Source organism: Ambystoma mexicanum, chromosome 11 (genome assembly GCF_040938575.1).
Source record: "Ambystoma mexicanum isolate Mex_15411 chromosome 11, UKY_AmexF1_1, whole genome shotgun sequence".
Classification (NCBI taxonomy): Eukaryota; Metazoa; Chordata; class Amphibia; order Caudata; family Ambystomatidae; genus Ambystoma; species Ambystoma mexicanum.
In genome coordinates, this window is record NC_090934.1 from 247,294,541 (window position 1) to 247,308,919 (window position 14,379).

The 14,379-nt window shown below is 43.2% G+C and overlaps 1 protein-coding gene across 2 annotated transcripts in view; it reads right to left on the reverse strand.

Annotated features, from left to right (window-relative positions):
* The window catches only part of ASAP3 (ArfGAP with SH3 domain, ankyrin repeat and PH domain 3), a 519,538-nt gene that overhangs the window by 12,063 nt on the left and 493,096 nt on the right, over window positions 1-14,379 (reverse strand). For both annotated transcript variants that reach the window (XM_069622958.1, XM_069622959.1), the window contains one exon: window positions 727-1,012. In XM_069622958.1, the coding sequence (XP_069479059.1) occupies window positions 727-1,012 (286 nt within the window). The remainder of the gene's footprint in view (window positions 1-726; window positions 1,013-14,379) is intronic.

Below are 14,379 nucleotides of genomic sequence, written 5' to 3' on the forward strand. Positions count from 1 at the left end.
GTGAGAAGGCCAGCCAAGTGCATCCCTCCCCCCTTTGTATTCTGGGACTTGTATTATTTTCTTATCCATTTGAAATTTAGGAAAATTAAAAGACCCCACTTATAAGTAAAAACAGGACTGGATGGCCTTCTCACGCATTGGCCCTAGGAACCTTGATGGCTTTGTATCTGGCATCATCTCTTGATCAACAAAGCGTTTGGCATAGGTCAGTTGTGTATGCATTCTCAAATTGATCTCAAATTTCTCTCAGTATCCATTAGTAAAGCAGCTCTGTAATATTTTCACAGCTCTCACCACCCCTGTGATTGGTACGACACAGTTTAGGGCTCTATTCAGTATGCAATATTGACAATGGAAATGATGTATAGCATGCAACAAAAGGTAAGATCCAGCATTGATATCCTGAATCAAATCAAATAAGACAATGGCCCGTTCCTTCAGGTGAATGGGTTTGTGTTCATCAGCTTCACAGAAAACTGGAAATGACCACTGGGGATAGGTTATTTGCACACTGCAAGGTCAAGATCAAGAGAATCTGAAAACCAATAGATGATCATCTTAAAGTTACTGAATCATCAGCCAATTGCCCTTTATCCTTGTGTTGAAGACATACAAAAGTGTGACTCTCTCTACAGAACTTTGGCATTAAAGAATAGTTGGTACATGTCAATAATGTCTTGCTGTGCATCAAGACCCCAAACCTCTCTTTCCAAGATACTCCCATACCTGAAAAGTGCAGGGGATGGTTGCAGCTTGTCCACTGGGCTTCCGTAAGGCTGAAGAGACACAGGTTCTGATCCCCGTCGCTGGAGACCAGCTGTAACATCAGGACCATCCCAGCAGGCCACGCTCCGACTGTCCGTGAGGCTACTGGCAGCTGGACGCAGCCAAGAAGTGTTGCCTGCCTCCAGAGTACTTGGGGCACTGGACGTGGAGAGATGGTGGATACCCATGCCCTCTGGGATACTTGCAGGAGGTGGCTCAGAGGACTGACGTGGCATTTCTGAACGATCTGTGAAACAAGATATCAGACAGGCAGCATGATTAAATGAACTTTGTCCAACATTTTCACCATTCATCTAAATCTCAGTATTTCAGGTTGTTCCCCCACTGGATTTGGATTTACTGGTGTTGCCACTCTTAAGAAAGACAAACCTTTTAGATTAGATTAGGTTATGTATTGTATGCATATCTTCTAAGAGAAGAGAACTGGGCAGAAATTATCTGCTTCTGGGTGCAGATTGTGCAAGTATGTGAAGTTTACGAATGGAAGATAGAAGTTTACTGAAAAAGATGGGTTTTCAGGCTTTTTCTGGAAGCCAAATAAGTACTCAATGTTCTGAGTTTGATGGGAAGGGAGCTCCAAAACTTCCTGTCCCCTTTGTGGACAAAATGAGAGACAGTGATTGCTAGGCGATGTTGGTCAGAAGAGTGCATGGTGCGGGACGGGCAATTTGGGACTAGTTTAGACACGCAGTAAGCAGGGTCAAGTCCAATAAGGTATTTAAAAACAAGAAAATAATCTTAAAAGTGATTCTTTGTTGGGTTGGTAACCAGTGAAGATTCCTCCTGCATTGAGAAATGGATGAGAATTTAGAGACTTGAAAGAGAAGCCTTACAGCAGGATTGTGTGCTTTTTGAAGCAGTGCTGAGATCGAGGCCAAGAGTTGCAAACGTTCAATTTGGAGTTAATCAGAGAACCCACCACTGCAGGTCGCTCTAACTAGGGAAGAAAAGAAAGAATGGGTTGTAGAATGCGTAGGTGAGAGAAGATGGTCTTACTGTTTACCATAAAGGATTGTCAAAGTCCTGGTTTCATTGCCAGATGCATGCCTGTTTCCTTACCTGACTGGCAAAAGAGGTCAGGACATCAAACAACAAAGGGCAATGAGGCAACTCAGATTGGGTATTCAAGATGTTTTTGGGGCCGAAAAGAATAACCTCAGTTTTGGATGTAATTTATTCACCTGCATCCAGTTTCCAACTTCCAGTGCACAGTCCACAATGGGCTGAAGAGAGTTAGTTGCAAGCAGAGAAATCTGTGTGTCATCCACGTACGCGTCTTAGTATAGCTTAAGTTTTGAAAAAATCCCCATGAGCGGTTGAATATATACGTTAAACAGATATGGTGACGGAGCCTGCACCCTGCAGAACCCTGCAGGTGACAGGGATAGAGCTGGAGCAATAATGTTAACCCATTGGGTCCTGTTGATTAGCAATAATTCATGGTATCACCCCATTACTGCGTGTCCGAAAATACCAAAGCCCAAAATACAGAATTTAAAATGCTGCATTTCGCTGCAAATATATATGAGGGAGGTCGCTTAGGGTGATAATAAATATGGGGCAGGGGGTCTCCCCACCTATATTTGCGGTGAAATGGGTTTAAAGAAAGAAATCTGCATTTTGGGCTTCGTTTTATATTTTTTTCTTCCAAGTGCTCACATAGATCCATAATTGAAACCATTTTAAGGAGTTGTGAGAAATGCGGGCAACACTGGAAAGTCTAGGCAGCAGTATTTCAAAGTCGACCGTGTTGAATGCTGCAGAGAGGTTGAGCAGCACCACCATGGTAAGGGTGCTGCCATTGACAGAATTCAGGATTCAGAATGCTGGAGGAGCCAGGCACTGAATTGTCGTGCTCTTGAGGGCATACATGCACTTCTTGCTGCTGCTGTAACTGGCCAACAGCATTCAAAGCAGACAACATTGCAGACTGCTCAAGACGATGAACAGAGCCTATCTGTGAGCAAGCAATCACTCTAGCACACCCCTGCATAAAGAACAACACTTATGAGAGGAGACACAATTCAGCCCGTTGGTATCTGCTTAGTGGTATACAAAGTAGACCCACGGCAAAGGGTGACGTTGTTGTCTCCTCCGAGAAACAGGAAATGCCCTGCAACTCTAGCATTTCCTCTCTTTGCTATAGGCTGGAGCATATGCCACTTGGGTGGCATTTAACTCAATTGATAGGAGTGAAATTTGAAAAGTTGATAACTATTAAATGAATACAAAACACGGGAGCAGTGATCTATCCCAACTTGATTAACAATCATGTTATTTTTTGTGTTGTGTTCTGTCCGCCAAAATGCCACTTCACAGGGCAAGGGATATATGACGGTCAGAGAGTCCGCGGCAAGAGGGCAGACCTGGTGGAATGAAAGGCACCTGCGGCACAACTCAGAGTTTGCTGGTCCGGTAACGGCAAGCATACCAGTACCGTTGTTACCGGAACGGCAACCTCGTAATGAGGCCCAATGTACTTTATATTGTTATAATCCTTCAGATAGCGTCACTTCTCCCCAGGGTGGAGCCACGTTTCATGAGGCTTGGGAGGTGCAGCCACTAACCAATTTTCCCCCTAGTCGTGGTTATATGCAGGAAAATCGGATGGGAATCAACCCCACTCCTGGGGATAAGGTCGTAGGTCGGGAATATGTCCCTTTAACTCCCAATGCTGTAAGGCCACATCTGGGTCAGAAATTCCTCCATTTAGGGTTATGTCTAAAACAATGTATTATTGTAATACTTTCGAATTTACTGGTGGGACAAAGGAGGAAGTGCACCAAAATTCAAAACCACTAGCTAAATAAAAACATTGGGCTGGCATTATTCTGGGGCCTGCCCCCGCTAATTAAACTGAAAGGCAAAGAAAGACTGTTCTGTGTCATTCTCTGACCTGTCCGGTAAACATGTTTGGCATGGAACTGTGCGGTTCTGAGCTTGTGAGAGCCATGGCACACTCAGAAGGAGAACCCGGTGTGCGAGGATGCCACCTGGGAGCCTGTAGGACTGAAATTGGGCTCCGGGAGACTGCAGCGAGGCCAATATCCAAACCTGCAGAGACAACTAGTGGGATGCCCAAGAAGCGTCTTATGAGTCAGCACGAGTCCAGCGGAGAGAAGGAAAGGTGGTGGCGTGACCCGTCGTGGGTAGAATGGTTGGTCCGACAACTACGCTGAAACCATCAGCAGCGAATGGCTGCATGAAGAAGCAAGCCGCATATGTAACCGGCCCAATGCGGTCCCTGGAAGAAGAAGATGCAGTAGTGACAGCAGTTGATTGGCCCAGGCGGTGGCCAAGAGAAGAAGAAGCAGTAAGAAGGTGAGTCGACCTGGGACCCCCTGGTGAAGCATTCCCTAAGAGAAGGTAAAGGGAATAAGCCAGGGGGCTGGAGGAACGAACAGTAAAGAGAATAACCAAGTCATAAACCACTTTGTCGGACAGTTCTCTGGGCAGTTCCACAAGAGTGTGAAACGAATAAGTCAAAAGGCACGCAGGGAACAACTTTCTTGCCCCAGTGGGGCCCACCAAGATGAATAGGAAAAGTAGACTGTTTGGAACCTTGTCTAGAGAAAGACCAACCGGGTTAAAGTCTACACCGAACTTTGGGGAATCCGCTCGGAGAAGGGAGTTGTTATCCTATAGCATGTTGTGTGTGCCTGCAGTTTGTTTTGCATTTTTATGAACTATCAGTTTTTCTAAAGACTTTGCATCCAGGGAAATGGAGTCTTTCTCCTGGATTAGAAAAAGCCTACATTTTCTTTGAATTCTCGGGAACTATCCAATTGTTGAAAGACTTTGCATCTAGGGGAAAAGGGTCATTCTCCTGGATTGGGAGAATACTGTGTTCTTTTAGGACTCTGATTATTGTAGCGATAGGAATAAAGTAGGGGTCTTTTTGTTTGACTTTCCCAGACTTCCTGACACTTGCCCCAGTTCCTTTAGTTCAGGCAGGGAAACCCTGCTAGAGTTAGGGTTAGATAGGTTATCATTTTGTTACAATGTTTATAGCAATCAATATGGCACCACTTGGTCAGTCTCATCATTCCTTGTCGCCACAATCTGCAGGTAAATTGTGTCAGAACTGCTTCCGGCTTGAATTTGCACACATGATTTCATTTTGGTTACGGCAGATAAGGAGGTAAGACTATCTTTTATTAAAATGAAGATACATCCTACGCTTCGTGTCAGCACAGAGATTGTTATTGACCTCTTCTCAAACAATCAGAACCTCGATAGCACAGTCAATAACTGCTGGTATTGACTTCATTCCAACTTCAAAAGCAGACAGGTAAATCATAATGGAATTTACAGTACAGTCAAGGTTTCTTTCAAAGCGAAAAACGAGAGAGAAAGCTAAAACATGGGAATATGCTTTGACTTTCTTATATGTAAACCATTTATTTTTGTGACGCCTAATGCATGTTTATGATAAACCCACTCCAGTTTAATGACATTTGCAATTAAAATACTTAACCTATGAATACAACCTTGTTATTTAAACACTACAAAATAAAACCACATTTAATTTACTAACTGAATTTGTCCATTTACTTCACTAACTACCAAAGTAACATTTTTACTTCCCAACCAAAACATTTATTGCTACTTTCACTATGTGTTAATAGCCCTGGAGTCCTCAGGACGAGTCATTATTGCTTGGGATAATCACACTTTGCCAACTTCTGGCCCTCTGCTTCATTTTAGGGCATAACTCAGTGGTGTGTCATTATCTAATGATAATGACCCCTACATTAGTCTATAAGGCTATAATATCATTATGACTGACTCCTCTCAACCAAATAGAATGTGCGGAATGCAGTCAATAACTACAGGTATTGACACCACTACAAACATTCTGCTAAAGCAGATGGACAAACAAAATAAAATATTTCAATGCAATTAGGAAACAACAATGCACGTTCCCTGCTTGATGTCTTCAAGTAAGACCTTTTTCACTTCTCCAATGTGTCAGTCGTAAATAATATTAAATGGACCAAAGTGAAAGATAAAACTGGGAACAATGATTTACTTTTGCAAAGAAAAACTCTTTACTTGTACACTACTGTTCCAGTTCAACTATGTTTATAATTAAAACGCTTATCTTATAAGGACAACCTTGTTAAATATTACATAATAAAGCCACATTTAATTTACTACCATGTTGTGGATATTTATTTTACTCACTATTAAACTAACATTTTTACTTCACCCTACAACTTCAAACCTATATTGCAATCAACAGTATGTGTTAATAGCAATATAGGCCTAGGAAAGGGTAATCATCGCCTGGGATAATGAGCCTTTTCCAATGTATGGACCATGGGCAAGACAGTAGCCTATTTTCCTCTGAGAATTGGACCTGCCTCGTTCAATAAAGCTATTTTAATTGCAAGATGCATCCATGTGAGATGTTGGCTAGTGGAAAAGGTCCCCACAAGTAAAGAACTGGAGGCGTTCTTAACAGGCAGATGTTGGAACATGATATGATGAACATATATATATTCATGATTTTATTATTGTCAAAGTTTTCAAAAGATTAAACAGGATTTTGCTCAACAACATAAAATACATAAATACAAAGAATTATTCAAAGACATGTAAAAATATAAATAATCTCTTATTGGAAGGCTACCCGTCCCTGCCATACCACACTCCATTGAAAAAAATCCACTGCCATCAACACCTTCTTCATTGACAAAATCAGCAACATTCGCCAGCAGACACCTGTTCTGTAGCCACAGACCCAGTTCACGCCCCCGTATACAGACAACATCCTCCAGCATCCATCCTCAAGACCATCTCAGCAGAAGCACTCCTTCCCTACCTGGTGATCAACAGCTCCCCAACTCAAGGCACATTCCCATTGTCCCGAAAGACAGGACAAATCCTCCCTCTACTAAAGAATTCTTGGATGTCCAGTGCATATTTGAAGTTTAACGCCTCCAAGACCGAATTCCTACTCCTCACCAACACCACCGAATACCCAGCCATACAGACCTGGCTATCACATAAACCCAAAGGGCTTCACACAAGATCACACCTGTGCCAAGTCCCTTGGGTTCCACATTGACAAACGTCTCTCTTTCAAGACACACATAGGCAGAAACCAAGAAAACCCAGACAGCGTGGCATCTGCTCTCCCTTGTGAGAAGCATTGTGGCTCCTGTGGCTTATGGGCACAAGGTCCCATTCTTCTTAGGGGTTAGACTTCTGAAGATAGCTTATTTGTGTTCTGATTCCATCATTGACTGCATCCAAAATACTTACCTGCTCACTCAGTTATATGATGTATGTAATAGAGTGCTGCGCGATAATACTACTTGTCAGATTAACTTTGCATTGTGTTCAGAAGTCCTGTAATAACTAACTGGATTTTGTATACTTGCCGTCTAAATTGAATTATTGTGTGCCATTCCGTGTGGACTCATTGACGGCTCCTGACCCCACCCACACTCTCCTGAGAATAAGCCTCAACTGCTCTCCATTGCTTCCTTGATTGGGGTTTGGCTAACCACTGCGTTCCGCGGTTCACTATAGGTAGGGTGGCCACCTATATTCTGTCCACTGGACCACATTCTAGTAATCCATTTTAACAACAGACAAGTCCTGTAATGAACATACTCTTAAGCATGACGTTCTGCAATTTGCTGGCTAAGCCTGCAAAGTCGGTGCCTCCCTGGAGTTACTTTTTGTGATGTGGTACTATTAGGAAGGTAGCATTGCTCTATATTAGCAGTCTTACTTAGGTTTGTATGGTATAATTTTCCTTTGACTGAATCTTGGCCTCATGAGGAATTTTGGTGGACAATAGGTGTGTAATTTAATCCTGTAATTGGTTGCACCATTGGCGGGATAAAATCCCCTTTCTCTAATCAGAGTAATATTTTGGTAGCTGCATTTTGTGCTCTCAATAGCTTGTCTCAGATGGTATTCTGCAAGGCCGATATAGGCAGTGTGTGCATAGCACAGGATAGACCAAACCATGGAAAGTACTGCTAGCATTCTGAATAATAACAGGTTGAGGCCTCTCTGTGGCATTGAAGAACATAGATCTGAAATATGTGCCATCTCACCCTTTAATAATATCTTGCCCGATGCCCAGCATTATATTACAGAATTGAATGTCCTCTTGAGAGTATCTGTACTCCCCTAACACAGCCTGAGGGCCATAAGCCGTGAATATATGAGGACAGTCGCTCTTATTAAAGGACATCTTTTTAGGTTTGAAGTCTACACTCCAAGTATAGCAGGCATTTTAAAAACCTACATCTGGATGAGATTTAACATGCAGAGTGTTACATGAGTTTCAGCTCGTGAGACGGTGATGCACTTAATGTTGCACAGCAAAATCCCCCGTCCCCGAAGGGACCCAAGGCTGCTTTTAAAGTAGCGTCCCATTCCTACGGGAGTTCAATCCCTCCTCTCCTCCCCCGACTCCACTCTGCTTATCTTTCAGCATGCCCTTCGTATGGAAAAGAGCAAGAAATAGGTGCTAAAAAAAAACAATGCCTCTTTTGGGGAAATACATACATTATCTTTTAAACATTCTTTTTTTGCAATATAGATTGAAGCCTCGCCATTGTGTTGGAGCCGACAGATCTTAACTCCATGCCAATTCAACCTTTAATATTTTGTCTTTATTTGCTGCTTACTTTTTTTACGCCTATTAATTTTCATAGGCCCAAATTAATGTAATTTAATGAATAACTGATAACATTTGTTTCACACATTTTATTTTGAAACCAAGAAAAGGGAATTTTGAAGTATTCAGGAAGACAGTCACCTCTTCCCAAGATGGTGCCACCCCTTTGGGACTAGGAAGGTGAGCCTGCTACGCTTAACGCCCCCTAGGGGACAGTGTAAGCAGGATCCCTCTGGAAGTGACTCCCAGTTAGGGGACATGGACCCCGATAGCGGTTTAAGTCACCATCCCTCTCCCCCAGTCATCAACACCGTTGCAGGGTCCTTCGGGGTTAGGCTTAATGATAATCGGATATACAACCTTTACTAACGACTGGCTTGGCTACCGACCCTATGAATGCCCAATCTCCTGTGAAGACTAAGGATAGACGAGTAAATCAAAATCACTGGAGGAGCATCCCTGGGACAACCAATCACGCAAGATCCTCAGCAGGCCCAGCACAGTTTAACCGGTCCAAAGTGGAAAGAGGAGGGATAGCCAGAGATAGACGGACAAGCCAGTCTTGGGGGACAGGGCCATAATGTGCACCAGGAGAGTGCAGAGAAGTGCAGCCAACCTCTGGCTGGAGCAGCCCCGAGAGAACGAGAAAGAGGTGTCCCAGACTGCTGACTCAGAACCTAGCTGAAAAGTCGCATGAGGGACTCTGCGCCACTCGAGTTGCCAGGGTAAAGAATACCGGATGGCCTACACAAAGCCCAGCTGAAGAGTCACATAAGCGACTACACGCTGAGAGAGTTGCAAGAAGGAGAGAGAAGAGTCCCAAAAGGTCAAGGTGAAGCCAGGTGGAGAAGCCGCGCAAGCGGCTCCGTAACGGCAGAAGAACCAGTAAGAGTGAACGCCCCTCCCAAGGAGCACCGCTCGAGGCAGTCAGTTCTATGGTGGCTCAAGTGCAGAGGAGCAAGGGCCCACAGCGGGGAGAGACTGAGATTGCCCCAGAATATGAGAAGACAGAGAAATCTCAATTATGGGGCATAGTGAGAAGGAAGGGAGCTGAAAGTGGGGAAAGATAAAGAGAACCCCAGCGAGGGTGATTCCAATACAGAGCCCGACAGAAGAGTTTGGTAAGTGGCTCTGCGATGGCAGGAGAGCAGGCGTGACTCAATGCCCTCCCTGAGCAGCACTGCTCAAGCCAGTCGGGTGCATGGTGGCTCAAGTGCAGAGTGAAGTGGGCAAAAGAGAGAAAGCAAGAGAAGAGTCCCATAGTGGAGAGAGAGACTGAGAAAACAGCAGAGTGTGGAGGCAGAAGGAAAAGAAACCCAGAGTGTGGGAAGACAGAGAGCTCCAGAGTGGGTAATGAGACAGAAAAGGGACTTAGGGCACCCCCACAGGTGGCATGGGGGGAGTAAGAAAAAGCAGACCCCTAGAGAGGTGAGGAAAGAACACCTGAATGGGAGAGGCGATGGAAGGAATCCCAGAGCAGAGAAGCACTGAAAGAATCCCAGAATGGGGAAAGATGGAATGAATCCCAGAGTGGATAGAGACAGCAAGACCTAAACTGGAATACATTGCTAGCATTCCAAAACACCAAGAACCTTCTGTGTTGAACTTTAACTGTGGGCAAAAGGCTTTACTGGCAAGGGACTAGAAAGGGACATGGTCGGTGTCAGAAACCATCCCTGTTAATAGATCCACGAAATGTTTGTTTGGGTCTTTTCTTTTTTTCTTTTGGCCGATAAGTAAAGTAATTAGGCCAGAATAGGATTCCGGACAGAGGACGTTATTACTTTCAGACATCCAGATGAGCATCATTTTGACTCTTGTTATAGAATAGGGCTTAGGCTGATTGATGTAGGGAATGTTTTTGGGGATTTTCCAAAATAAAAACCCTCAAAAAATGTCCTAGTCATCGGAATCCTCATTCTGACCTTGCACAGTACTTTTTTGATATGTTCAAAAGGCAAAACTATTTATGTAACATATGTGAAACAATACTGTTGTGCACTTAACGAGGCACCTAACTTCAGTAACAAAGCGTAATACTCTGTCTGTTCCAACCACTAGATGGAGGTTTAAGTATGCACTCTATAACATTTATGAGACAAATGTTACTTGCTCTGTAAGTCTTTCTGGAGCTTGTGCTTGTTTAGAATCGCATGCTATGCATTTTCCGCCGTCCAGTGGTTGGTCTGGGTTATTACAAGTTGTGTACTTCCAAATAAAATAGATAAATGTTGACAAGGGCATTCCTGCTCCTCCCAATTCGCTCCTGTGAAGGATCTCCATAAAATGTTGATCATGGACCTTCCAAAGTGTAACTACTACGCTCAGTACGATATGTAAACGTGCATCCAAGACATACAATTAATGACACATACTCCCGTGCAGAAGGGTTCTTTCCTTCAATCCTTTCAACACAGGGTACCACCATACTTATACCATTGCCTGCAATGAATTTGCGCACACAAACCCTTCTACTGAAGAGCCTTGCACTACCAAGACTTTGAATACAGCGCAGAGCGCAAAACACAGCTTTCTTTATGTTCAATGACTTAACGCGCCCTCTCTATTTTATAAATATAGATATAGCGTTCTCTTGACCATAATGTATTTACATTTAATTCACTGTAGATCTTCCTGGTTACAGTTTTCCATACCAAATTGCATAAGAACCTTCTATGCTTTCCAAATAAATCTGTCCCACAAATTTTGTCTGGAACTTGTCCCATGAAGTCTCTGTTTCTATAGAACTAAACTTTAGTTTCCTCAATCGTCCAGGTATCAGTACTACATGTTGTTTATATAGCGCTGGCTCACCCGAGGGCATCAGAGCACTGTAATAACAGTTGATATCATTACCCACCGCATGATACTCAATTTATTGACCTCAGAAGGATGAAAGGCTAAGTTGGCCCCACTATGATTCAAACCTGCATCAGAAGGCTATGCATAGATGTCAGAAACGAGCACGAGCTATCTGACCGGCATAAAGTAAGGTCCCATCTCAAGAGCCTCTGGTAATTGCAAGCTGTTAGCTCAAGAACTAGGAATGAAAGGCAGTTGAGAATACTGTGCAGGATCCTACATGGTATTCCTGGAGCCATTCTGCCCAATTAGTGACTGGATTCCTCCCTACCATCTTGGGTTGGGATGTATTCAGTTTCCTAAAGAAAGATTCTGTTAAGAAGAATACTCTTGTTATTAATCACTAAACTACATTCCCATTCACTCACTCTGCCAGCACACAGCAAATACCCCAGTTCAACCTTAACCTCACTTCTTAGGTACTCAGCACTTTAAAAACTGTGACAACATCTTGGAGCAAAACACCCCCCTGGTCCCCTTATGCACCACTATAGGCCCCTTCAGGACTCTCTTTCTTTTAAAAGGTTTACTCGGCCTAGGGGACCTGACAGAATTCCATCACATTGGTGAACTGCCAATCATTTGCACCACTAGCACTAGATATCCGCATTCACTGGTGCTTGTGACCGCTGTGTCCTGAGCAACTCTTGAATCTATCTCATGTGCAGTCTTGCATCTGTGACAAGGTAAATCGAGGTCAACGATATGCTAAATAAAATATGGAAAAAGCTGGCGGAATATGCTACATTTTTAAATCCACCTGCCAATTACATTTACCAATGTTTGGGTGAATCATCAATTCTCCAGTAGCGAGCTTAAGCAGAACTTGGTTTGCATTCTGCACCGAATTGGGGCCTCAATTGATGAACTAAGAGCTACATTAAAGCTGGTCAAGAGGAAACTATGATGCTGATTGGGCCGAAACGTCTGACTTGCTTGCTACTTATTCCCTCTATACGGAATATGCTACGTTTGGGATGAATAAATCTGAGAAATTAATGTATGCGTCGTTTCCATGTCCTAAAATTCATGGTACATATATGCGTTTTTGGCTAAACCAATTTCCTACCCTAGAGAGGAGGATCAAGTGGGATGAAGCTCTAACAAGTGCTGACAGCAGATTTTGTCAGGAAAAAAACAGAAACCTTAAAACACATTGTAGCACAATGTGTGGCTTTTGAGGAGGCTAGATGCTGCTATCTAGGGGTTCTGACTTTATTAGAAATGTTTTGGATTAGATTGATGCGGGGAAATGGTGTTTCATTGATATTAGCATTGCATACTGTCAGGTACTGTCAGGTTGGAGTGACATATTCTTTACATACAGTATCATATACTCATTTACATTGGGTCAGGGGAGACACATATTTAGTATAGAAAGGTTTTAGGAAGTTATTATGGGTTATATTTTTAAACAGCCAATTTTGCCCTTAACCTTCATTGCAGTCTATGAAGATTGCCCCAAGCCAAGATGGAGGTTCTCAGTCTAAATTCTGATTGGCTGGAGATTGTTTATAGGGAGGACAATGAACATTCTAAACTGCCTTTCATCGTCCTTGCCCAGCTGAGAGGTCGTGTGCCTTGTTGCTCCTGCTTAACTTTGTCAAGGGTGACAAGTTTCTAGCAGTTGAGCGGAAGATCTGAAAGTATAGCAGGAGTCGTGTTTGGAGTTTGGTGGAGACACAGGACAGGAGTCAGAAACTTCAATTTTTTCTGAGAAAAGAAGTTTTCAAGTCTTATTCACAAGATAAGTGACTTTCCAGTTTTGTTGAACTTTGTAAAAAGGTTATATTTATCTAAGGGATTGAAATCGCAAATCTGAATCTAAAAAGATTGAAGCGCGTACGTTTGTTTTTATCGCTACGTGTCAAATCAAACGAGCGCGTGAGTTTTTTGTCCGTTACTTTGCACCCGCGCGTGTGTCTCTGCGCGTGAGAGTGAAGCGCGAGCGTGTACTTTTGACTCGCGTTTACTGTTCGTTTACGCAAGGGTTTTTTCTGCGTGATAAAATAAGCGCGTGTGTATTTTGCACGTGTACGTATTTATTCTTGAGTTGGACTTTAGCGCGAGTGCTTTTTACCCGTGAATTGAATTGTCAGAGCGTGTGCGTTTTTCCCGCGACTTTGAGGAAAGCGCGTGTAATTTTTATCGCGTCTTGGACTTTAGCACGAGTGCGTTTTACCCGCAAATTGAATTGTCAGCGCGTGTGTGTATTTCCCGCGACTTGGAGGAAAGCGCGTGTAATTTTTATCGCGTCTTGGACTTTAGCGCGAGTGCGTTTTTTCCAGCGAACTTGATTGTTAAGGTGTGTGCGTATTTCCCGCGATTTGGAGAAAAAGCGCGTGATTTTTTTTTTTTTTCCCGCGGTATCTGGCTTTCCACGTGAAGATTCCATCGCAAGTTAAATTCGTTCCTGAGAAAAAGACTCTCTACAAAGAAAATACTTAAAAAAAAATACAAGAACTTAAAAGAACTTCCTAAATCTTACTTGAAGACCTTGTTCAAGAATCTTAGAGTTGAGCAGACTAACTACAAAGTTAAATTACATTCATGGACCTACTGAGAAGGCTGAATTATCTATAAGATTCTGGTCCACAAGTAAGGAAGTCTTGTCTGCTTTTCACTTCTCTGGGCATTCTGAAGAGAAGAACCAGGTATGGTTTTTAAACTATTTTGGTAAAGGATTTAGAGTTTGAGGTTAGTATAATAGCCCATGAGTAATGAGGTATATTGCATGTTTATGTTTTAACTACAGGTGAAGAACCAGCGAGTTGATAGCTTCCAGCCTGGTGTTTGTTTCTTTGTCCCTTCCCCCTTTCCCCTGAAAGTGAGGTAAACTGAGCAGTTATATTTATGTCAGCTCAGAGTGCCACATTTTGGGTGGATTGTCGGGGGTTCAGCAGCTTCTGCAGACACCAGGTTCTCAGCATGACAGTATGAAAGGCCAATAAAAAAAAGTGTCTGCCCGAGCTGTTATGAACCCCGACGAGACAACCATGGAGGCATTGGGAGTAATGGTTAGGGAAATGAGAGAAGAGTTACGGGTGGCTCATCAGGAGTATTCAAGTCTTTGTCAAAGAATGGAT